Source organism: Nelumbo lutea, chromosome 2 (assembly GCF_056320005.1).
Source record: "Nelumbo lutea isolate HS-2025 chromosome 2, American lotus-T2T, whole genome shotgun sequence".
Classification (NCBI taxonomy): Eukaryota; Viridiplantae; Streptophyta; class Magnoliopsida; order Proteales; family Nelumbonaceae; genus Nelumbo; species Nelumbo lutea.
The window spans coordinates 16,662,178-16,689,656 of NC_142685.1; the positions used below are offsets into that span (position 1 = coordinate 16,662,178).

Sequence of the window (27,479 nt, forward strand, 5' to 3'; positions counted from 1 at the left end):
AAGAACAGTTAAAGATGTAATAAACTTACAAGGAAAAGTGGCAAAATTGCTATGCATTAATATTTTATTGGCTAAGGTGCTAATTAGCTGGTTGGTAAGGTCTCCTGCTAGTTGTAGTTAAAATTTGGAATAGAATCACCATTGTATACCCCTTCAGAAGATATCAAAAAAAAAAAAAAAATTATTGGGTAAATTACAGGAAACTACTTTGTACTTAATGGGGGGTGTGGTAAAACTTATTCACAAACAGATATGGAGTCAGGAAGAAAATGAAATAGAGAATATAAGAGGTTGGGTTTATTACTGATTTTTTTAAGGAGATGGGATGGACTACCCCCTTTGTGTAGTCCCATAGACAATAGTAAATGGAACTTTAATTTGTATTATCACATCATTCTCAAGGTATTTTTAAGATAAAATTTGTTGAATAGGTGCCAGAAACATGTGAGAATTATAATTTAAGGGAAAAAGTTAAATTGATAAATTGTTTCATAAAATAACATAAAGTGCAAAGCAAAGTTGTCAACCCCCCGCCAAGTAGATGGCCTACTGACCAATACAAATGTGTATAAAAATAACATAGAATTGCTATTAAATCTGGAGCTGAGGGCAGCTCGGTAACGTCTGAGACCAAATAGTCGAAGATCTCCATCTGCAATGAATGAAAAAAATATGGAGCTGAAGGCAGTTTGATAATATCTGATCGAGTGGTTGAGGATTCCACCTGCAATGAGTGAAAAAAAACATTAGAGGCCCCGAATATATTTTGGACAGGAACTCCAACTATCAAATTAGTCGAAAACTGATGAAAAGCCGAGGTCATAAGAATTAGTAATGGATAGTAAATAACTTAGGATTTGGTGCCCTTTTATAATTGCAGTCGCCTAGGAGTTAGTAATGAATAGTAAATAACTTCTTACGAATCTTCATCATGAATGCGACTATTACGGGGGCGAGATCCCATCGGCCAAGCGTTACCACATCGTAAGCGTGCGGAGAGAGAGTTCAGCTGAGATCGTAACGCCTATAGTAAATACTTCCACAATAATAACATAAAAAAATCACGGCAAATCGAGGTCGAGGTGATGAGATTATCCTTGAATAATGCCACATGTCATCATATGGCAAAGCGGCCAATTATACCACATCAATAGGAAGTTAAGCACTGCTAAAATTAAAGCTGTTCTTGGCTGGCCAAGTAAAAGCTAAAGCTTAACGATAATTTATACGACAATTTTTCTGAATAAATACAGAAAGATAAATGTTGACGGAGACGATGAATACCAACAACTGCTTTAATATATGTAAAGTAACTACTTTCTTGCATGGCTTCTAAATTTCCATGCAATTTAAAATATTTTATTCATTTTATCTTCTATAAGTTGGGGGAAGCGTGGGGCGGTGAAGTATATTAATTAACTCATCACTGTGATTAGACCTGTTATTGGGCCGGGTGGCCCGACCAGTCGGCCCAGCCCCCGAACGGGTTTGAACATGCAAATCAGCCTGTGGGCTTAATCTTGGGCTAAAAAATTGAGCTTGCAATAAATTCAAACTGGGTTCAGGATTTGCCAAAATAGCTCAGCTTGAGTCCGACCTGGCCCAACCTATAATTGAAGCTAAAAATCCTAGTCGAATACCCCTCTTTCTTTCATCTCTTTGGCTCTTTCACCTCTTTTTCCAGTCGAACATTTCTTCTCCACATCCTCCACAGTTCTCAGTCCTCACACTCTTAGGCAGCCACACAATCGGCGAAGCGGCAAACGTTCACCGATGCAACAACTCCGGCGGTGAGTCCTCTCTCTCTCTCTCTCTCTCTCTCTCTCTCTCTCTCTCTCTCTCTCTCTCTCTCTCTCTCTCTCTCGTTCCTCTTCTCAAATCTCAGACACCGACAACGGCGAGGCAACGAATATAGGCACCGACGGCGGCGGTGAGTTCTCTCTCTCTCTCTCTCTTGCTCAAACGCGAATTGATCACTGTTAAAATCGCAGGTCGCAGCTCACAGTCATCGCGAACTCAGCTCCGGCGAACACAATCACCAGCGATGAATCCTCGGGCTTCGGGCCGGGCTCAGGCCCAAATTATAGGTCCATTGGTTGAGCCGAGCTCGGGCCCGAATCTAACAAATTTTTATTAATGAAGAGTAAAATTCAACCCAAACGCAACCCGACCCAGCCCATGAACAAGTCTAACTGTGATTGAACAACTCTAAGAACTCTACTAAGTCACCATCGTTTTCTAGCCACCTCTATAGAATAAATCTTTTTATAAATTAATACACCCAAAGTTAATAATGATGACGATACATATCATGCACGCAGATGATCTAAGCTTCACTACCTCAGTATGGCGATGCTCCTCTAATAGGTACATGAACCAACAAATTAAATTGATTTAAGGATATGCAAAGCACAACGACGAATAGAATCAATATATTAGAAAAGGTTTGTTTTGGTTCCAAGTAGCTAGGCTGGAACATGTTTATTTAAGAGGAAATTTATGAGCTATAAACACATAATATCCGAAGAGTTTTGATCAATTAGAACCCATCTATGAATTTTGATAAATAATATATGATTGATTAATACATTTATGATACCGGTTGATTGATTACAAGTTTTTCATACATGATATCTTTCTGATGTCATATTTAAATCTCATTTAAGGGATGTTCAATAATATGGTTGGTTTAAAAAACAATTTTTACATTGATGAAAACACCTCCTAATGAAGGTGGTTTTGACAACTGTTGCATGTTACCATAATCCAACCACCAATGTGAATGGGTTTTCGTTTTAAAATTGCTTTAGAAAATAAATCCATTCACATTGGCAAACTAATTCGGATTATTTAGATACAATAACTTTTCACTGATTACACAGCCCCCTGAAGAGACGTCACATTCAGCTGACCTTGCTCTTGACAAACACCCCTTTAATCACCAATTAATCGTATTAACTCTTAAGTAACTGATCAAATACGCCAGGGCTGCGAATAATTGTATGGTGGGAACATTATGTGAAAATTAGAAAAAAAAAAAAAGTCTAAGTTAGAATATACCAGTCCACATCGTCCCTTTTATACTTCCACCCTGACTCAATCCATTGAGAGTCTGTCAATGAATTCAGAAAGAAGCATTTATAAACTGAAGTCAACCACCCCGTAGGAGAAGATAAGAAGACTGCTTGAATGACATCTACAGAGCCAACACGCAACTGTTTTCCCTAGTAAGGTGCGAGCCTAAGAATTGAAGAAGTCAAATTGGAGGAGGAGGTTTTGATGTTTTTGATGTGGTAATTGTTTTTTTCGAAAATAAAGCGAATTATATTGTCAGAATACCCTTTAACATACCTTAGGCCCTGTTTAGTTCATGGAAATAGGGGTTTGGAATATACCAGACTCAATCCATTGAGAGTCTGTCAATGTCTAAGTTAGAATATACCAGTCCACATCGTCCCTTTAATACTTCCACTCTGACTCAATCCATTGAGAGTCTGTCTATGAATTCAGAAAGAAGCATTTATAAACTGAAGTCAACCACCCGTAGGAGGAGATAAGAAGACTGCTTGAATGACATCTACAGAGCCAACACGCAACTGTTTTCCCAAGTAAGGTGCGAGCCTAAGAATTGAAGAAGTCAAATTGGGGGAGGAGGTTTTGATGTTTTTTGTTGATGTGGTAATTGTTTTTTTCGAAAATAAAGCGAATTATATTGTCAGAATACCCTTTAACATAACTTAGGCCCTATTTAATTCATGGAAATAGGGGTTTGGAATCAGAATTGAAATGGGTTATTCTAATTCCAATTGTTTGATTCGATAGAATTAAAATCCTATTCTCATTTCTATTGGAATGACATTCTCCCATTTGAGGGAATGGGAGAATGGACATTCTCAACCTCCCCTGTGGATTGAAATCCCAATCCTACTATTTTAATTCCCATTCTCATCATTCTCATTTCTGTTTGTGGGAATGAATCATTCCAATTCTGATATAAACCAAACAGACCCTTAATTTTATTGATGTATCTTCCAAAAAGTGTTTTTTTTTTTTTTTAATTTGACATACCTTAATACGAATCTATGATTCTTGAACCAATCAAAAACCCCTGTTCACCACTTTTGCTGGTTGATTGACTACATGTGTTTACAGGATCATCGTCGAACCCCTAGTAACATCCAAAATAACTCAACTACTTGCTATATCCCATGTGATCTGAAATGTTCTCTAGCCTCTCTCACCCCACGAAAAAAAAAAAAAAAGACAACAACAGCAACAACAAAACTTTCACAGCAATCATGTGGTATTCATCAAAACACACGGGGTCTTTCATTGGTCCAGTCTCTCTCAATGTTATATCTATATATGGGTTATTTACTAAAATATCTCTACATTTCATAAATTTATTACCAACTACCTACTTTATAGTTTATATTTTACTAAAACAGTAGTTAAACATTAAACACCTATAGTCTCATCTAAAAATGGTCATGTGGCCATGTAAACTGACTTTGAAAATGTTTAAAGGCATAGGGATATTGTTATCTATTTCAAAAGTTCCCCTAGCACTTCATATTTTGATTTTGATAAAAATGATAAATAGAGAATGGCGGTAGTGTCCTGTGTCCACGTCTGCAACAGTGTATTCTAAATTATCACATATTATTTAATATAATGTATTTAGTGATATAGACCTAAAACCCAGCCCAACTTGAACTGGGCTACCGGGTTCCAAGAGAGCGTGGCGGCTTTTATATCAACTACGTTACGTTAACCTTTTAAATAAAGAAATTTTGCTTGCGTGAACAAAAGTTATTTGCTAAATGACTCCGGATTATGAATGAAAAGTGCTATTTTATGGAAGGCAATGATATCCAAGCAGCCATCATATAGATTTTTTGATGAATTTTTTATGATAAATATATAATATTATTTTTGAAAATTTGTAAGCACTTACTCAATAAGCAATTGTTTTAAATTTAAGTACTCTCAAACATGCCCTTAATATTTTTGTTATTGTAAACAAAATTTAAAATATTAGAGACTTCTTGTAAACTTGTTGCAATTTATTACACATGTTACTAGATGTTGAAGAAAAATTGAAAGAGTTCGACTATGATATGGAAAAGATATGATATCTGAAAAACTTCTGACCAGCCAATCTATGTTATTTATCAAAATCCATGGGTGGGTTTTGATTGGTCAAAACTCTTCCCATACCATATATTTTCTTCATTGTAGATTTTCCCCAAGGGAAATTCCCAATGAATACCCTGTACTTTGGGTCTAGTGCCACTTCGGTCCCCGAATTTTAAAATGTAATAATTCAGTACCCAAACTTTTAAAACATGACAATCTAGTACCAGCCATTAAGTGGTATTTGAAAAAGATACAAATGCCCTTTAGGTGTTATTTAATTTTCATTATCAACCATTTAAACGTTGACAAAAAAATTAACAGTCTCAAATCCTTGTGTTTTCCATTTCTTGAATAGAAGAGGCAAGGATTTGAGATTGTTAATTTTTTGTCAACGTTTGGATGGTTGATAAAGAAAATTAAATAACACTTGAAGGGCATTTGTGTCTTTTTCAAATACCACTTAATGACTGGTACTCAGAGGGCATTTGTGTCTTTTTCAAATGCCAATTAACTGTTGGTTAACATCTAGTTAACAATAGTAGAGGTGTAAATCGGGTTGGGCCGCTCGTGGCTTGGCACAGCTCGACCCGCCCCAAATATAGCCCCCCCCTCCCAAGGGGCCCAATGACTAGTTTTAGCTTTTGGGGGGGGTTTACAGAAATACCCCTCCAATAGTTATAAATAGCCATATTAGGGGGGTATTTGTGTATTTTGCTTTTTGGGGTTGAAAAAATGATATAAATGCCCCCCCTAACAGCTATATAACAACTAGTTTAGGGGGCTTTTTGGGTAAAGTTATAAATAACTTTACAATGACCAAAATACCCCTCCCAACAACTAAATAATAGTTAGTTTTTTGGGCAATTGAATTATGTTTAGTTCCTATAAATAGTTCTATCATCCACCATTCTCTTGATTAGTTGATTGTTTGATTCTGCATTCTCCAATTCTCAAGTCTCAACTTTATTAAAGTTTCAACTTTCAACAAGAAGAATGTTTGCTTAACCAGCTCAAGTATCTCAATTTGGGAGGCTTGGACGTTGAAAGACTTCAACCAATGAAATCAAGTTGGGATTTTGAATTGGCAATCAGGGTAAGCCAAATTAGATTAATTTTTATCTTTTTAGAATTAAAAAAAAATGGCCAACTCTTCTGAAAACCAATTCCCCAACATGTTCACCATTGGTGATATTCAATCGCATCATGATAGTGTTAGCACTAATGCAATTTTTCAAAGTAGAGGAAATTGAGGGGAAAGAGAAAAGGGATGTTTGCCAAAACTGTAGAAAGGACTTTAGTTATTATAGCAATGGTGGTATGGGCCATTTGAGCAGACATCTGCTCACACATGAGAAAGAAGAAGATGAAAGGAGAGAAACAACCCAAACACAGATTGAGAGTGGGAGTAGTTTTGGTACTTATAAATATTCACAAGAACATGCTAAGTATATTATACATGCAGAACAATCATTTATATTAGTTGAAGATCCAAAGTTAAAAAATGGTTGCATAGTTCTACAAATGCACAATATAAAAAAGTTTATAGGAATACTATAAGAATTGGTGCTTTAAATTTTTTTTATTCATATAAACAAAATTTAATTTCTTTGTTAGCAAGTCTTAATTCTAAAGTTACAATTACTTTGGATGTTTGGACATTCAAATTTAATATTAGTTATATTTGTGTTACTGGCCATTTCATTGATGAAAATTGGCTTTTGAATAAAAGAATTTTAAGTTTTACTATGATTGAATGGCCACATAGTGGCCCAACTATTGCTGCAAGTATTTTAAATACTTTGCATGCCTATTATTATTTTCTATTCATTTTGATAATGCCATCAATAATGATTTTGCAATAAATATCTTAAAATATCAATTAAGATTATGCTTAAATGTTAAATTATTTCATATTAGATGTGCATGCCACATCTTAAATTTATGTATCCAATATGCCTTGAATATTATTTCTACTCATATTTAAAAAATTAGAAATTGTATTATATATATATAAAGTTCAGAGGCAATAGGTAAGAAAACAAGAATTTAAATATTTATGTCAAAATTATGGTTTAAAATATAAGCATTCTATATTAGATGTAAAGCATAGGTGGAATTCTACCTATGCTATGTTAGAAAATTGTATATCTCATAAACAAATTCTTTCCAATTTTTATAATTCAAAATTGCCTAATGATATGATATTTGAGGAACACTGAGAAATGAAAGTCTGTATGAGAGATTTTTTAAAACATTTTTATTATGCAACTAATGAATTATCTGGAATTTATTATCCAACTAGTTGTAATTTACCTTATCAATTAATGGCAATTAGTGATTGTTTTGCAAAATATAGAAATAATCCAAAATTTCAATGTATTGTTGAAATAATGGAAAATAAATTTAAAAAAAAATATTGGGAGAAATGCTCATACCTTTATTGTTTAGCTACAACATTAGACCCTAGGATTAGGAAACTTGAATCATATTGTGAAAATACAAATATTGATATAGGAAATAAAAAAGAATAAATTGATAATTTATTATTTTAAACGTACAGTTTGTATGAATCTAAAGTTATAGGAAATATTCCTACAACTTGTTCATCATCTTCTTCTACTTCTAACCTTGAGCCTAATAGTAGAAGAGAAAAAACTTTTTTATTTAATAAGTAGAATGCTGAAATTTGCTAGTTCTACAACAAGTTCATTTACTGAACTTAATTTTTATTTACAAGTAAATTTTTCTAATTTAGGTGAATGATCAAATAATTTTGATATTTTAGCCTGGTAGAGTGAATATTCGAAAAATTATCCAATTTTCGCCGCCATGACACGTGATCTACTAACCCTTCCAGTGTCTACAGTTCCATCGGAGTTTTGTTTTATTGCAAATATTAGGGTGCTCGATGATAAAAGAATTTGCATGAACAATGAAAGCATAGAGATATGCATCTCCTTCAAGGATTGGCTAGAGGTAAAAGATAGATTACAATACAAAGGAGGGCATGATACTATACTGGATATTTCACCAGAAGTAGATGATGAAAGTCATGAATGATGATTCATGAATTTGACTACTTGTATAATTTTTTTTTATTTTTTCAAATTATTGTAAATTTTTTTAATATTATTTAATTTATTTGATATATTTTTTAATTTTTTAACAATGTAATTTTGTATTTTCAATTTGTAACCATATTGTATTTTTTTATTTTATTAATTTATTCTATTTTCATATTTCATTCATCCAAGTATCTAATGATCTAATCATTGTATTTGTAATTTGTACCATTCAAATTCAAATGAAATAAAATTCATATTTTTCTTCCAATTTGTTATTCCATCATTCTTATTTCAATTTGGTTAAGTATTTTTTTTTATTTATGTGTTAAATAACTTAGATTTTCCATTTCTTAATTTTTTAAATAGTTTCCAATTTTACTTAGAAAAGAAATCAAAATTAAAAAAAAAACAAAAGAAAATTTGAAAAAAAAAACAATACAGCTCGGTTTGGCTCAGGCCCAAGGCCCGCCCTGTGACCTAGCCCAGCCCCCAAAATTTCCACCAAGGAGGGTGGCACGACCCATAACAGCCTATAGGCCAACACGACATGGCCTACCTTTTGAACGGGGCCACCTACGAGTCGTATTGTGCCGGCCCGGCATGGCCCACTTTACACCTTTATACAACAAGTACTGGGTTGTTATGTTTTGAAAATCCAGGTACTAAGTTGTCACATTTTAAAGTTCGGGACCAAAATAGCACTAGGCCCAAAGTAAATTAGGAGTGCTTTTTGATGTCTATGACTTTTGGCCTTGTAAATGAAGGAGCCTTTTGGTCCATCAAATGCCAAACAGAAATAGACCCTTTTTTTTTAATTTTCGGAAAGATATTTTCTAGAAGACATGCTAGTTGCCTATAAAAGCTTTTAAAAGAGGTATCTGTATGAGTTTAAGGGTGTCAATGGACCAAAATCAATTTGGACAAGTTTATATTGGATTGGGTTGGATTAAGCTAATATCTGGTTCATTGATATAAGATAAGAATATATGTGTCAATGGACCCGGGTTTGGGTTGAAACCAATCTAAATCAAAAATGAATTTGAACAGATTGGACTGTTCAGACATTAAATTTGACTGGTCCAATTTGATTTAAAATATTCATTGGATTGGATTGGACCTGATCTATTTATAATGAACTCACGTTGACTGGATCAGATTGGGCCAAATCCAGTCCAATTGACACTCCTATATGAGGTGAAACTGATGTGAGGTAAGATACAAGCACATTATGACTGTGTTTGGTTTCGTTGAAAAGAAGAGAGAAACAAAATGTTGATGGAAAGGTCTTCAGCAATGTCACAAATTTTGTTATTAACTTTCCCTCAATTTTTTGTTTACGTCTTATTTTCTATCAAGCCAAACATGACATAATAATCAATGGGTTGGTCAAAAAATTGTAGATATAAGGATGAATGCCCAAATACTTGTGCTTAGATTTGTAGTAGAAGGGAAGACTGAGGAGCAAGAGTAGTAGAGGTGGAAGATCTGGGGTGTAGGATGTAGTTGAGAACTTGAGATAGTTGTTACTGCTCAGTGAACACTCCATAACATCTTTTGTGGGTTTTTATTTATTGTTTTTTTCCACTCCAATTGGTTAATTATAATACGAGTAACAATATTGCTAATTATAAAACTATAAAAGTAGTGAGAAGTAAATAAACCATCAGCTAGGGGATTGCGATTTCCCCTGTAAAACTGGGGCTTCGCCCTGTCCCGCCCCAAACGGGGCGGGTTTTCCCCGACCCTAAATAAGGGCGGGGTGGGGATGAGAAAAATAATTTTTCCCTGAATCGGGTATGGGTCGGAAACAGGTTTTGTATATAATTCCCCGAATCCAAAGGTAAATTAGTAAAATATTTCTAGGTTTAATATTGATATTTAAAATATTTCTAAGTTTTTCCTAAAATTTTAAAATCCTAGGATCCTATAATTTTATTTTTGAATTACCCCAAACGGGAAATTTCTAAATTTTTCCCATTTCAAGGTAATTATTTAAAAATTATCTATTTTATGGATAATTTATACATAAGACATAGGAATTTGGAGGGAGTGACTTTGGGTGGAAACAGGGAGGGAGTGCCCCACCCCAAACCAGCCCCGTTGTCATTCCTACCATCATCATTCTACCTCTTCTTTGCATTCAACATTCACCCAATTAGAGGTACGAGAAAGTTGCCCGATTTGTTACATTTCAATTACATTTACATTGGGCCTTGGCCCATAAAAAACTTAGGAAATTTATGCTCCAACCAATCCATATTGCACTCCTATTCCAACTACTTAAAAGTAGGCTTTTCATCATCTAGTGACCTTTATATTGACTGTTGATTTTGTTGAGGACAGGAATGTTAATTTAATGGGGTCGGGTTCGATATGGGTCTGGGTCAATTCAGACCAACCCACATCAACTCTGTTATGAAACCAACCGTCCCGATTTAACAATGATAGGATACCAAATCCGACCCAACCCATACATGGAACATCTATACACAATTAAGGCTACTTCTGCAAGTGATTTATTGTTGCGATGTCAATGGGTTAGATCGACACAGATTCATCTTAACCCAACTCTAACCTGATAGAGTCCTGTCCGGTCAATGTGGATTTACCACTTAACTTGACCTACTGACATCCATAGTTGAAAAGTGGCGAAAATCGATCCACCATGAAGTAATTGATTTTCCTTTTGTTTTTTACTACTAGTGGTGGGGGACCCGTACGATGCTGGGAAAACCCAATGTCGGCTGCTGGTAAATTTCTAAAAATATATATATATTAAATTATTGATTTTTTAAATATATTAAATAATTTATTTCTTTTTAAATATATTATTTACAAAATTATACTAATTTATCTTTTATTTTTTAATATAAGTTAATTAATAATTTCCTTTTCTAAAATTTTTCAATATTATACTAATTTATATTATTACAGAAATAATTTCTGTAATTATTGGTTCAAATTACCATTTTCCTTTGCCAATACTAATTTATCTTTAATAATATAAAATGAAACTCACACAATTTTTAAATAATTTTCCAAAATCCATCAAATGTAATAAAATTTCTCAAATTTCCAAAATATTTCAATAATTTTCAATAATTATTTAATTGATTTTAAATAAATTTTCCAAAATTATGTTAATAATTATTATTGGAATTTCTGTATTTCAAAATTACTGTAATTACAGTAATTTCAAATAACAGATTTTATTGTAATTTATAATTCTGTAGTAATTATTATTTTTAAATAATGGAAATTTGTGTAATTTAATAATTACATTATTGGAATTGATACCAAAATGGAAAGTTGTTAATTATGTATCAATAATTGTTACTATAATTTTCCTTTATTTTAAATCAAGATTCGCAGTTTTTCTATTATTAAATTTTCAAAAATTATTAGATAATGGGAATTACTATTTGAGATTTAAAAAAAAAGGAATTAGTTAAACTACACTAACAATTATTTTAGTGTAATAATTATAATTACATTGATAATAATAATAATTTAAATAATTATAAATTATGATAACATAATTATAATTTTTCAATAATTTCAATATATTTTCATAACATTCCAAAAATTAAAAACTGTAATAAGATTCAAAAATTGCACTAATTTATCTGTTATTTTCAATTAAAATTAATCAATAATTTTCTGAAAATGTAATAATGCGAATTATGCTAAATTTATGAATAATCAGTTATTAATTTTCAGTAATTATTTATTGATTGAATTATCAATAAATTTTCAATAATTTCAGTAATCTATTGAGTAATCAATAAATTGTCCATAATTTCCAAAAACTACACCAAACTATCTTTCATTTTCGAATGAAATTAATCAATAATTTGTAATTATCTGAAATCATAATTATAATTTTTAGAAATGTAATTATTTCAATATCTTTTATGAACAATCAATTACTAAAGTTTTTAGGAATTATTGATAATGATTTATCGATAAATATAATAGTATTTTATTAATAAATTAATTATTTGTATTTATTTTCAGAAATTACTATTATTATTTTTGTAAATTTAAATGAACATTATTGATTAATCATTATAAATAATAAATTTATTAATAATAGTAATGCTTTAATAGTTAATAGTATTTTCATTTACATTATTAATTACCAGTTTTTTCAATAATTAACAGCATTTTAATAAAAACAGTATTTAATGATTATAGTATTTTACTAATTTATAGTATTTATTAAAATATAGTATTTTAATACTTTTAATTAATTACATTATTTAATAATTAGGGTATTTTTAAATAGTTAAAAATACTCTTTGGCTATTTCCAAATTGTTGTTGCAATTTTATGATAATTATCTCATTAGCTTTTTATTATCCTAATTGGATTAGCTTATTAGCTTATAGGAATATATACACTTTATGCCTACAAGGAAACCACAACAATATTACTGTTAATAAGCTCAATATGGAAGTCATATGCACATATGTTAAATATTATTATACAATATTTAAATAACACATTTTATATTAATATATACAAAAATGTAAAAAAAATATTTGTTTGAATTTATAAAACAATCATAATTTTATAAATAACACAGGCAAACCTGTAAGCCTAGACAAATATTATTACAATTAAGGTGTGGTTGGGCTAGGCCACGCAACCTTAAAAACTACTAATGCACAATCAAAATTTAGCCTGAGATTTTTAATTTTTTGGATCATTATTAAAAATTAACCTATTTGTTAACTAACATTATTGTTAACAAATAAAGTATTTAGTTAATTAACACTATTTATTAATTAATAATAAATACAATATTTATTAATTAATTATATTTTTAATTAATATAGTACTTTTAATAATTAAAACATTTTTAATAATTATAGTATTTTATTTAATTAACATTATTTATTAAAAATAATGTATTATATATATATATATATACCTCAAAGCTTCTCTTCTTTGAGAAAAGCTATTTATCTATTTTTTCCATTTTTTATTTTCTTTTTTTTTTTCAAATATAAAGCATTAACCATTGCTTATATTGATTAGATTAATAAAATTGCACATTATTAGAGAGTGACCTTTGGGTTTTCCAAGGCCTCTTATTTTAATGCATGCTATTATTATATTTGAGAGATATATAAATAGATAGATAGATAGATAGATAGATAGATAGATAGAGAGAGAGAGAGAGAGAATAGTAATAATATAAATCATGGTTTTTAAAACCGAATTAGACAACAAACTAATCAGAGGTCTGGTTCCCGAGTCGAACGGTCCAACTGTTTGAATCGAACGAATGACCCGTTGTGACAAAAAAAAAGTAAAAAATTAAACATTAAAAAGTTTTCCAAAAATGTTATACGGTTCAAATGGTTAGCGGTTTGCTGACAAAATCAACAGTTTTTGTTGAAATAACAGTTTGGGGGTAAAACGTAACCAGTCACCTGATCGGTTCCCAGTTTTTCTGATCCGGTCCAATTTTGAAAACCATGATATAAATCAAATAATATAAATATTTTGAGGCTAACAAAACTTAGTAAATATTAAAAATATGTTTCAATTTCACTTAAAAATCCAACTTAATAAAAATAATAAATTTAAATATAAAAATATGAATTGATAGCTATAAAATACCAACAATTAATTAAAAATCCAATAAATTCTGAAAAACCTAAACATAATTAATGTACTAAAAATAATAATGGTATTTATTGAAAATGATTAAAAACAACAATTAATAGTGTTTTATTATTAAAAATAAGAAAATTATTAAAAAAAGGGCACAAGCAATAAATTATTTAAAATTAATTATATTTCTTATTAGCTATGGTATCTATTCAGTTACTTAATTTATTTTTACTAAAAGTAGATGCGAATTAATTTTGTAGTGACTAATATGCAAAAATAAATGATAATAATACTGAATATTATTGAGCTCGCCCAATATTGAGGATAAGGCAAGGAAATTCAAGGATTCCCCATTTTTTATGAGGAGCGGGGTGCCTTTCCCTTGAAATCACCCGACATTGAGGAGTGGTTGCCTTGCCTTGAACCCACCTGACACTAGGGACGTGGCGGGGAATGGGGTAGAGTGTCTTGACTATGGGGTAGGGACAGAAAATGGGGTGCCCTACCCTATTAAATTAAAGTTAATAAAAAATTCATTTAAAAATAATAACAATTATTAAAATTACTATAAATTATTGATAAAATGAAATTTATTAAAAAATATTTGTTCATATTTAATTAACAGTAGTTATTTTCTATAAATCAACATTAAAAGAAAATAACAATTATTAAAATTTTAGATATTAACAATAACTTTGAATACTTTTATTTAATTAACAAATTTTTATTATTAATTTAATATTAATTAATAATAAATAAATTAGATCCCTCTCTCTCCCCTCCTTCGTGTGTCTCTCTTTGGTCTATCTCCCTATCCTCTTCTCTCTCTCTCTCTCTGTGTGTTTCATTTATATGGATTTCTTCTTTTCAAGGTTCTCTTAGGGTTTGAGTACTTATTTGGATTGTGCTTTGATGTAGGGTGATTTGGCCTGACCTAGTAATAGGGGGACACGTGGACACGACCTAACTACCAGGATTATAGCTCAATCCGACGCACCAAGTCTGCAACGAATCGAGCTCAGATAACCAAACCACCTCGAGGCAAGCCCACCTCGGGACAAGTTCACCTCGGTCCCAAGGCACTTCGGCATTCGCACCAGGTCGGATCCGAAGGGCATTAGCTTAGGTAATATTGACCGACCACTACATGGCAACCTCGAAGATCTCGCCACCAGCTTCCACGCCTTACGGGATCACGCCTCGTAACAACTAGCAAACAACTAGCATTATCTCCTCCATCCGATTCGGGCGGAAGCGATGAATCTTATTAGTTGGCAGCGTTATCCCCAATTAACACGAAAACGGACCTCTCCGTAACGAGGACCCCGGAACAGCTCCGTGAAACCTGTGAGGACTCCACTATATAAAGGCTCCACCCCCCGGGGTGAAAGGTACGCATAATCTCTGCTCTCTAGCTCTCTTGCATTCTAAGCTCTTATCAGCTCGCAACCAAGTACTAACTTAAGCATCGGAGCGACCTTGTCGGATAAGCACCCCCGGGTTCTCTGATTCGCTTTTTGCAGATCAATTGAGTTCGTCGTCTACTAGAAGCCATATCACCTCCAGTTGGGAGCAGCCGGGTTGCGCTACATCATGCTTCATTCAGGGATTGTCTGAATTGGCAAAATGACATGCAGAGATATTGGTTTTTTGAAAAGCATCTTTGGCCATCTAGTGGGTACATGAATGTTTTCGTTTTCTTGTTTGCCTTTATTTTGTTTAATTTCATTCTGTTTTCTCTTACAAGGAAAGAGGATTTATTGGTGTCACCAGAGATGCTTAGGATTGCACGAAAATGGAGGATTATTGAGTTTGTATGTATTTGCCTTGGAGATGTCGACTATTTATTTTTTTTTCTTTTTTGGATGGTTTTGCATCTTTTTTTTCTCTAACGAGGATGTCTCTGTTGTCATGGTTGTGGTTTTTCTTGGATTTGATGGGATTGGCTTCCATGTATAGTACTTGGCTTATGCGTGTTAGGGTTAGTCATATTAATTACTTTTTTTGTTTTTTTTCAAGGGTTTAATTAGCAGGTTTTCAATGGCGAGGCTATTCCCAGCTGTTGTCTTGGTTGTGACTTCTGGTGTTCAATAGGGTTTGGAGACTTATAGTTTGGTTATTCCTATTCGGCTTAGAGATGTTGATTTTACCCTTTTTTCTGGTATTTTATTACTGATATTTTGTTTGATTGTTCATGGTCTCTTTTTTTTTTTGTTTGAAAGATGAGTTCTGTTCATGGTTCAGCCATTGATCAAGGAGACATGGATATTTTTTTATGCTATCAATTTGATGTTTGTGTTGGGGTTTAGCAGTGGCTTTGTTGGTTTCAGTGGTGCTCTTTATTGTACAGTTGTGGATATCTGACCTGGAGGGGGGCGATATGGGTTTGGAGTTGTCTATCTAAATTTTTGGAATTGAGAATTTAGGAAAATTCAGGATTTTTCAAGAAAAATATTTTGTTTTCTTGGTGATTTGCTGCCCAATAGGGATGAGATTCTTAGGGTTCGAGGACTAAGATATGGTGTGAGAAAGTATTAGGCACCCCACACATGCCCGGTTGAACTGACCTCTACTTCACCGATGTTTTAAGGAAACTTTCATAATTTTTGGGCTTAGAAATAAAACACACTAAACAAGCAATTGAGGAATGACAATTGTATCTACCCATTTTATTAACTAAGAAAAGGAGTATATGCTATCAAAATGACAGTAACACTAAAGAGAGAATGATCGCATGCTATTTGTCATGAATACATAAAAAAAAAAAAAAAAAAAAACTAAAGAAATTGCATGATGAATATCCATAAAACTGAATGATTAATCTAACAATGGAAATATAAAATATTGACCTACCACAATGACACAACTTCCTATTAATAGTTTCATGTAAAACTAAATCAAATAGGCAAATAAGTGAATGACATGAACTAAAAAACGGCTATGGAAACCAAGTAATGACTCCTATTATATACTAAAGCAAACTGGAAGATAAAAAAAAAAAAAAGATTTTCAAAAGTGTATAATAGTAAAAGTTGTGACGAATTTAATTGATTAGAGAATGCCAAATGCAATTAACAAAAGCTACTACGTGACATGATCAAATCCAACGATTCTAACTATTCTACCAATTGTTAGGTTGAAATTAAAAAATCTAAATGCAAGAAGCGATGCCAATTAAGCAAGTGAGATGAGAAATGAGATGATGCTAATAAGAGTAGAAAAAAAATGACGGCTTACTTGTTTAAGATAACAAAGAAATTCTATCAATTAGGCGGAATGTCAATCCTAACTACTTGGTCATAAACTAAGAAAGATGAAAATAGCAAGATGAAAAGGAATAAAAAAAGGGAACGTCTAACCTTATGGGTCATGAAGCAGGTGTCACCTCTTGTCAGTCTTTCTATCATCAATATTACCTTCATAGTTGCCCTTTTTATGCCTCTTCACGAGGCCTTTGAAATATTTGTAAAATTCCTTGGATTCGAGATGAATTCCCGGTCATTTGGGAGGTTAAAGACATCGGTTATATAGCCCAAGATGTGTGGAAACACTGCTAAATTGAGTATCATTTCTGTTGCATAATTTTTACTTCTAGGATGCTTTCAGTTTCTTTTCTTTGATGTATGCATGACTTGGGAAGCTCTTAGAAAGATGTGAGAGATGGTGGAAAAAGAGTGTAGGACATGGGTTAGGGAAGCTTAGGGCTGTTTGGGATGTGAAGGGGGGTATTCTCTAGACTAGTGAGTATAGAATAATTACTCTAGGCTTTCTTGTGTGTTTAGGATGTGAGGAAGGGGTGGTATTTATAGATTTTTTGAGAGGGGAATGGTGGGTTGAGATGAGAGACAAGGGAGATCAATGACTGATGTTTAAATGGTTTTTAGAGGGAGATTGATTGAGAAAATAAGCTGTCAAGACAGCTTTGTGAGAGATTCTCTCAATTAATCAAGACAAAGAGAGAAAGATTTCACAAAATTATCTAAATTGGACATTCTAAGTTTAGGTGATTGGCTCGATTGATTGGAAGCTATGGCTGGTCAAGTCTTATATTTTTAAGATGTTTCTAGAGGCTGAGGGGAAGTTTTGGTCGTGGAATGCCCTAAGTTCAAAGTTATTATGAAGAGGGTTCTAAACAGAGGGCTCGGGTCGAGTCTAGCTTCGGATCTCAAGATGGAGGGGCTAACGGTATCGGAATTGAACGATCTTGGTACCGTTGGATTCGGACTTTCGAGATATATCCATCTACAGGGTTGGATTTCATATTTTCTGGGGTTTAGGATTTAGGATCAGAGATGATCTCAACCGGACGACCGAAATTGATTTTGACTTCGGGTCTTGAGATGAATGGGTAAGCAGTGTCGGATTTGGGTGACCTTGGTGTTGCTGGATTTGGATTTTTGAGCTTTACGTACTTATGGTCTCAAATTTTGGATTTGATGTGAAATGAGGATTATGATCAAAATGAATCCGATCGAATAATCGGAATTAGTTCCGACTTCGGGTCTTAAGATTATGGGGTAAACGGTGTTGGACTCGAGTGATCTTGGTGTCATTAGATTTGGGTTTTTGGGTTCCACGTACCTATGGTCTCAGATTTTGGATTTGATGTGAAATGAGGATTATGATCAAAATGACTTCGACCGGATGATCGAAATAAATTCTGGCTTCGGGTCTTAGGATGATGGGGTAAATGGTGTCCAACTCGAGTGGTCTTATTGTCATTGGATTCAAACTTTTGGGCTCTAGGTACCTGTGGTCTTAGATTTTGGATTTGATGTGAAATGAGAATTAGGATTAAAATGACTTTGATCGGACGATCATAATTGGTTCGAACTTTGGGTCATAGGATGATGGGGTAAATGGTGTAGGACTCGGGTGATCTTGGTGTCGTTAGATTTGGACTTTTGGGCTCTACATACCTATGGTCTCGGATTTTGGATTTGATGTGAATGAGGATTAGGATTAAAATGACTCTGATCGGACGATCAGAATCATTTTCGGCTTCAGGTCTCAGGATGCAGGGGTAAATGGTATTAGACTTTGGCGATCTTAGTGCCATTGGATTTGGTTTTTCGGGCTCTACGTACTTATGGTTTTGGATACTTGAGTCCCCAACTTTTATAAAATTCCAAAAATACCCCCAGGTCGACCGCTGGATTAGCTAAATCATGCTTAAAGGTCAAAATGCTGCAAAAAGAATGAAGAGCGTAAAAATGGAGTATCTACAACAATTACAATTATGTTTTATGGGTGGTGGTTATGTAAGTTATCCAAATGCTGATTGGATTAGATATTTTGTGATGTGAGAGTGGAGGTTCTATGGTGGATTATGTGATTTGTTGTTGTTGTTTGGGAGTGGTTTGATGGATTGTTGACGAAAATGACTATTTTTGTGTGGGAGTGGAAGTTCTTTGGTTGATTTGATGATTTTCTACAACTATTTGGGAGTGGAAAGCGATTACTAGAGTTTGGTCTGTTCAGAGCTTGGTGGTTGGTGTTTGGTTTGAATCCTGTGGGGGTTGTGGGGGTTACCGATGTTTGGTTTGGTTAGATTTTAAAACCAATGTTTGTTTCGTTGTATTTAAAGTGTCATCATTTTTGTGATGTTATGTTTATTATATTTATGAATTTTTATTTTCTTTTTTATTATGATAGGAGTTTAGTCTGTTGTTATTTTTTATTATCATTTTTTTGTGGTGTTGTCATGCTTACCAAATTAGTTTTGTATATTTTGGTTTCTATTGTTCTTATTTCTTTTTGCCAATGTTTCTTTTTGTGGTTCAGGTATGTGGCTTTGCTATTTGATCTTTTTTTTGGTTAGGATATTCTTTTTGTTGCACTGGTTAGGATATTAAGACATTTCTTTGTTTCCCTATCTTTATATTTGGTAAATAAGTACAATAATCATCAATTGTAGTTTGCACCAGATTTGTTACTTCCATGGACTTCAGTAAATCAATAAAATTGCTCCCATAGGTAAAGAAGCACTTCCCATGCTCATATAATAAAAAATTTGTGCCTTCACTTAGAAAGGTGTTTTTTTTAATCAAATATGTTGCTTCCTTTGCAAATTTGACAAAGGACCAGCCTATATAGGACACCCAATATTGAATTCCTGTCTCCAATTTTTTAAATCAATGGTTAATTCTTTGCTATATATGCAATATAAGTTTCATCAATGGCAGACACACAACAAGTTGGTTGGGTTTTTGGAAGTTTTAAAGGAATATATAACACCTCTTTATGTTGTTACTGTTCAGTAAGTTGGTTAGTATTTTGTTGGTTTCTAATTTTTCTTAGTTGTGTAATTGGATTCATATTAGTCTGTGAAGCTCCCTACCTGGCCCAATATGAGTGTTTTTTTCTCTTTTTTACATTTATTCTATTTTCTTAGAAATGTGATGTGCTATTACTTGGGGATGTTTTTGAAAATGTCTTATTTTGGGTATTTCTATCTTTACTTATTTGTCCATAATAAATTAGAAAAAATGAAAAACAAAAATGAAACATGAGGTAGCTAGACTTACCCGTAATAGTTCCAAATGGACAAGACAAAATAGAGCACATTTTGGTTTTAAAATTTCTATGATAAACCAATAACCAGGTGAACACTTGCAGAGTTAGAATCTCAATTTGACGATAATTTCTATAATAAACCAATAACCAGCTCCCTTGAGCTTATGAGAAGCAGGAGTCTTATATTTATATCATCTTCCTTATCACATTTATTTGTAGATATTTAATGGTAATTTACAGTTTTAGTTATTTTTCTTTCATGGCATAGATTTGCGGTGAGCAATATGTAGAATGTTTGGATGCTTCATTATTATTGCCATTCTAATGCTTTATGGTTTGAATGTATTGCAATTAGCTTTCAGTAGAAGATAACCATAGACCTATCAGAGCTTAGGTACTTGGAAGATGAGGAGAAGATGCAACCATGGGTTAAGTTGTAGGTACCATTTGGGAAACCATGCACTTGGTATGATTTTCCAGGTGTTGAGAGAACCGTTGCATTTCCTAGACTGAAGATCATGAAGATGACGGATAGCTATGGGCTGGCCTTTGCTTCAACTGGAGGAGTTTATATAGATTTGGAACAATTGATACAGAATTACGGGATGAAGAGACTTTGATAAGGAACAGAGATGGTGGTTTTGATGTTGGAGTTTCTACTTTGGGTCAAATATAATCATTTATTCCCTCCACAATTGGTGTGTAGTCTCCAATTTGTAATGTACAATAAAACAGTATAATCCAAATTAAGTTGCTCTAATACTAACCTTACATTTTCTCTTAATCCCTTGCGACATGATATTGGATATTGGGCTTTTCCGTGCATTGCACGGGGCCCCGCTATTAAAATATAATTGCAAAGCAGGATTTATATAGCCAGCCAATCCCATAGGATAGGGTTTTGACGATGATAATGACTTTTGAGTTTTGAATAACCATTTAACCATTTAGGTTTTGACAAAATGAGTGTCCATTGTGGAGGATTTTCCTTAGCTTTCGGCTTTGTAAAGTGGGCCTCATCCAAGGCTGATCCAAACCTTAACCCAATAAGATAGGATCAATGTGGTTTCTACCTCTAAACCTAAACGCCCTTGATATGTGTCTTTAGGGAAGAAAAAAAAAAAAACAGGCATTTAGCTTTGTATGGTGGGCCAATCCAAATTATAAGCAATTTCGAAAGCCTAAATTTATGAATCCAGATTTGCTCCTCACAGTTCACTGAGTATCTGACACCAATCTTATAGCATGTTGCAATCATGTATTGAGAACATTTTTCTATGAATAATAGCTTACGAGATGTTTCAGATGTAAGTTTTCAAGTGCTTGTGACTTGTGACGTTGGTGTGAGGAGAGCTTTGTGAGGATCAAATATGAACTCTAAAGCTATGTTTGGTTTGAAGGAAAAGGTAGGGAAAGGAAGGGAAAAGTAGAGAAACCAATACAAGGATTATAAGGGTTTCCCTACCTTTCCCTACATTTCCTTCAAACCAAACACGGCCTAAATTTATTGTTTAGTGACAAAAAAACAACTTTCTAAGTTGGGCTTGCAACTTGGGCTGACCCAACTCCACTCATCTTGAGTTCTTGCATTGATTGGGCCTATGCAAGAAAACTTGAGCCTAACCTACATGTTGTTTGGTTTTGTGGCTGTTTATTGGAAAAATGGTGCCAGATCATCACCATTTAGGCATTGGAGGAAACACCATTGTTTGGTAACACTATTTATTAAATAAACATTTTCTTGATTTGTGTGAGAACCAACCATTGAGGAAAAAATACCATTTTTAATATTTCCCCAATGAGTCCGACTTCAGTCGGGACACCGTTCGTGCAGCAAAATAACACACCATGTGTTCTTAAAATGTACATATATTTGATACGTGCGAGGTGATTTAAACTCCTCATTCCTTCTATAGTTTCATTCCATCCCGCTCCTCTCGCCCCTGATTCCACCAACCATTAAATCTCTCGCCCACTGAACTGCCAGAATCTGATGGACAGGGACCAAAGTAGCCATTATTTGGACCACATAGTCTAAGGCTACCAGCGGAGCAATTGTTATAACCTTCCAGCGCAAGAGATTGCGGTATGCATCCCATTAACCTGTTGTGTGACACATCGAAAAGGCTAAGCCTAAGAAAAGATAGACTCCCGGGAATTGATCTTGTTAGCTGGATGTTCAATAGGTTTAATGAGTTAAGGGAGGGCAATGTTCCCAGTGTCAATGGAATTTGACACGTAAGTGAGTTGTCGACGAAATTTATGACGTTTAGAGAAATGCATGAACCTAACAAATTGGGTATGCTGCCAGGAAACATGTTATCCTGCAGCTGAATAATGCTGAGCTTCTTTAATTTTTCGATACTAAGCGCAATGTCACTTGAGAACTTGTTGGAGCTCAAGTCAATAGAAACTAGAGCCATCGCTTCTGAGATTTCCGACGACAATTCACCTGAAAATCTATTACTTGTGATGTATAACTGCTAGAGTGTTTTGGCATTCGCGGTGTCAAACTTAATGACTCCTTCAAGGTGATTCATAGCGAAATCGATGATGTTGAGGTTAGGCAAACCCCAGATCCCAGCAGGGGCGCTACCAGAAAGGGAATTATTGCTTACGCGGAAACGAGTTAGAGTCAAACAATTCGCATAAGTGGTTAGAATTTCTCCAGTAAACTTGTTCTACACCATGAAAGGCTTTCAATTTTCCATTATTGCACATTTCAAGTGGAATCAGACCCATCAAATAATTCTTAGAGCATTGATGATATCGAAGTCCATCCAATAACCAAGCCTCTGAGGGAGAGTACCACTTAGGTTGTTCCGGTAAAGCATCAAATTCACGAGATACTTAAAATCCTCAGTCTTTGGGGATTTCTTACGAAACATTATTCTCAAAGAGTTATAGAGTGATGAGTTGCATCAAGGACCCGAATTCCGAGAGATCTCCTTCGAGATTTTTAGTTGAAGCATCGAAGTTACGGAGACTGGTGAGCTTTCTGAACCCGACTCGAATGTTTCCGGTCAATCCATTGGCATATAACTAAAGCTGCGTGAGATTTCTAAAATGCACGATATCGGCGAGAATATATTCAATATGGGCGAGAGAGTGGTGAGAATAGTGCGTTTAATTCACCTCACACGTATCAAACATGCACACATTTTAAGTTTAATTCACCTCACACATATCGAACACACACACATTTTAAGAACAAGTGGTGCGTTATTATGCTGCACGAATGGTGCCCTGATTGAAAGTCGAACTCTTCCCCAATACCCAACCATTTATTTATCATTGAGCTTATATAGTACCTAATGGCTTGTACCTAACTATCAAACAAGATTGAATACTAGGGTTGTTCATAAGAATGCCCAACCCCACCAAACTGACCAACCCGGACCGACCCAACCCGAGTCAGCCGGGATTTCACCCATACTGGTCGGTCTCGGATTGGGCTCATACATAAACTGATATGTCGGGTCGGTTTCGATTTCTTGCGTGAAAACCGAAATCAACCCGACCCGAACCAAACTAGTATTGTACTAGTTTGGTAGTTCCTACTTCCTAGTTTGATTAGTTTCCTAATTCCTACTAGTCTTCTACTTCTAGACTTCTACTAGAACTAGAACTCTAGAAGGCCTATTAGACAATTACAATTAGAACTCAATTAGGTGTCATTTTTTAGTTTTTTACCTAGATTAGAATTTAGAAGGTTTCTAATTTTTTTATTTTATTGACAACTTTTGTCTTATCTTAAAATCTTCTATTCTCTAACTTGGTTGGTCCACCCCCCTCATTCCCTCGAACTCAATTGCTCAAGTCCCATTCTCAAAATCTCAACTTCAGACATTCAAATGTTAGTATTTTTTTTTAATTTAATGCATGTTACAAGTTGATATATTTTATTTGTGTTTTGTTTAAGTTTAAGCTTTGAAAAAAATCCAGTTAATGATGATATATTTGCACAAAAAAACTTCAGTTTTGTATGAAAAACCTAATCTATTTAAAAATTTAAGTATATATTTCAGTTTTAATTTAAATATATTTTATATTTAAAAATATTAAATATAATTGATATTCACCCTTTTTGTTAATTAGTTTAATGGTTGAACAATTCAAGTAACAAAAATTAGTCTTTGTATTAGGTTTAGAAGGTAGTATAGATCACTTTTAACAGTCTCATATGCTATCCTAAGTCCTAACTCCTAAATTCAGATAAAAAAACAAAATCAGGTATATTATTCTCAAATAAAATTTGAAAAACGAAAGACAACGTAACATCCGTTCATCAAGATGCGTGTATCGGAGTTTCCATAGGTCTGCTGCATGGAATAACTTTCTCTTCTATTTATAAATGTTATCTTCGCTCGAGAATTAGGTTTTCGCTTTCCCTTCGCAGGTTCTTCGTTCCGCCGCTTGTGTGAAGAACTCTCAAGAAAATGGTGAAGGGACGCCAAGGGGAGCGGGTCAGGTCTTAAACCCACCCCTTTCTTCCTCTCGATTCAGCTATCTAACTCTGCCTGTGATCCTCTCGTCCTTGTTAAATGATTTTTCTGATTTATGTTATTTACTTTTCTGTTTCAGACTCTATGTGAGAGGAACTGTCCTTGGATACAAGAGGTATTGAAACTAGTCTCACTTGGAAAATTCCTTGTTTGCATCATTTTCTCACAGTTTGTTTTCAGTTTTAGTTAGAACCAGCTTATTGAATGATTAGCAATTTTTGGTTTCGTGTTCAAGGTCAAAATCCAATCAGTATCCAAACACGTCACTGATTCAGATTGAGGGCGTGAACACCAAGGAGGAGGTCGGATGGTACTGCGGCAAGCGGTTGGCCTACATTTACAAGGGCAAGGTCAAGAAGAACGGAACTCATTACCGTTGCATTTGGGGAAAGGTTACCAGGCCGCATGGTAACAGCGGAATTGTCCGAGCCAAGTTCAAGTCCAACTTGCCCCCTAGATCTATGGTATTTTTTTTTTCTTTTTTTCTTATTTATTTCAAGCTGGCTTCAACCATTTCTTATTTCTTTTCTGGTTATTGCAAATCGATATTAATATTCTGTGGTCTTTGCAGGGTTCGAAGGTCCGGGTATTCATGTATCCGAGCAACATTTGAGGTACCATTGCTATCTCTATGTGCTGATTTCTTTGATTGGTGATTTGTTGATTTAGTTTTTTTTTTTCTCTTGTTATTTGCCTATCTGCTTGACTAGTGCGGTGTGGCCAATGGATTAGCTGGGAAGTGTTTGTTATAGATTTGTGGTTTCTTGGAAAATGGATAGACAAAAAATTTTTCCTGACATAACATTTTATTCAGTTAAACTTATTTCTATGAAAGCATCTAAGCCCATTTGATTGGTTATTTAGAAAGCTATTGTTCATACTCTAGAAGTCGTATGAATGATGAGACTTGTTCTTTCATGACGCCAGAAGACAAACTTTCTGAAAGTTCGATGAAAGGTTTGAAAAGGAAAGATGTTGGTGAGTAATTTTAACTTTAACATTGACGAGAAAGGGTTAGATTCAACAGTTTACAGTGGAAAGATATTTAGAAGTGAAGAATTTACATTAGAAGATAAGATGGGAAACGGGGGCAAAATTTCAACTTCCAGACTAAGCCATGGTTGAATTTCCATTAGACAGGCATATAACTGTCATTCGTAGCTGAAACAAAGGGACGTTGAAGCGAACATATAATTGGGGGAAATTTTCAACTTAGTCTCAGTTTGGAAAGAGCACACATACAAATATTTGGAGTGCAAGACTTTGTTTTTCATGTTATTTTGTATGTAGTTGTACTGTAAGTATTCGTATTTGTACTCCTTCCATACTGAGCCTAAGTACAAATACAAATATGTAGAGTGCAAAACCTTGTATTTTGTATCTATTTGCACTGTACATATTTGAATTTGTTTTCTTTTCAAACCGAGCCCTAGGAAAGAATCAGATATGAGATAAGTGGTTAAAGAGGAAGTGCAGATGGAATAAAGCCTTTGATCTTCTATAGACGATGGTACTTTGTTTTACTAATAAAAATCTAGAAAGAGGTAGAAGAAAACGCCTCTTCTGAAGAAGGAACATTGAGGGCTACTTGTTGAAGCCCTACTATAATGAATATGCTGCTACCCATTACTATTACATTTACTGTCAAGTGTAAACTTATTTTAAGACTCTCTAAAATTAAACTGAATTTTTAATGATGCGCTTTACACCTTTTTTGCCTTCATTAATACCAGATTACATGGAAACTACACTATAACTAAAACATTACACTATTACCGTGATGCACAAGGTGATCCAAGGAAAATGTCCTATGGTATCCAGATATGGCAAGAACATAACAGGTCAATGTCTTGGATACAGAATATACACTAAAATTTGAAGCAAACCACATGCTTTGCTCTGCACTACAGGCGTCTGGATATAGCCCCTTGAAGCTAGAAGAAAAGGCCCCTTGATGCTTTTTATGTTTGATATTATACTATTAATAAATACCATTAATTTCTTTACTATTGCCGAAGAAAATAGTGCTTTATTGAGAGGGACCATCCTTAAATAAATAACTTGATTTGATAAATGATTCTTTATTAAGCTGAATTGGTAATCTGGAAAAGTTGAGAGGCCCACACACCTCACCTATGATTACCAATTTGCAGTTAAACTGGTAATCTAGAAAAGTTGAAAACCATCCTTAAATAAATAGTTCTTTATTAAGCTGAATGACATTGTTTCCTAATAACTTGATTTGATAATTCTAACACTACTTTAATCCTTTTTAACCTTCATCTGTTCTGGGGGATATCCCATTTCTCAGATAGAAATTTCATTTGGAGTTGAAGATGTGAATGTGGGTGTTGGTTATAGAGATGGTGTTATAAACTTATAATGAACTGGGAATTCCATTATTGACCACGGATTATTTCCCACATTTATTTTCTAATCGTCACTTTTTATTTGGTGCAGTGTTTGCAGCACATGAATATGTCGATTAAGGATGCAGTGGATTAGTTTTTAGTTGTTCTCACCTTTGACCTATCTACTGGTTAAAAAGAATTTTGTATGAAGGATGTCTATCCAGTTGTTTTAGTACTTATTTTTGGTAGTTTTAAATGGAGAATGATTGATTTCTAAA

At 33.7% G+C, this 27,479-nt stretch overlaps 1 protein-coding gene across 1 annotated transcript; it reads left to right on the forward strand.

Annotated features, from left to right (window-relative positions):
- Positions 1-24,721: 24,721 nt before the first annotated feature.
- Positions 24,722-27,479, forward strand: LOC148868856 (large ribosomal subunit protein eL33y-like). The gene is made up of 5 exons (XM_088972906.1): positions 24,722-24,816; positions 24,930-24,965; positions 25,086-25,314; positions 25,422-25,464; positions 27,311-27,479. Exons 1-4 carry the CDS (start codon positions 24,785-24,787, stop codon positions 25,461-25,463), a joined length of 339 nt encoding a protein of 112 aa, XP_088829032.1. The 5' UTR covers positions 24,722-24,784; the 3' UTR covers position 25,464; positions 27,311-27,479.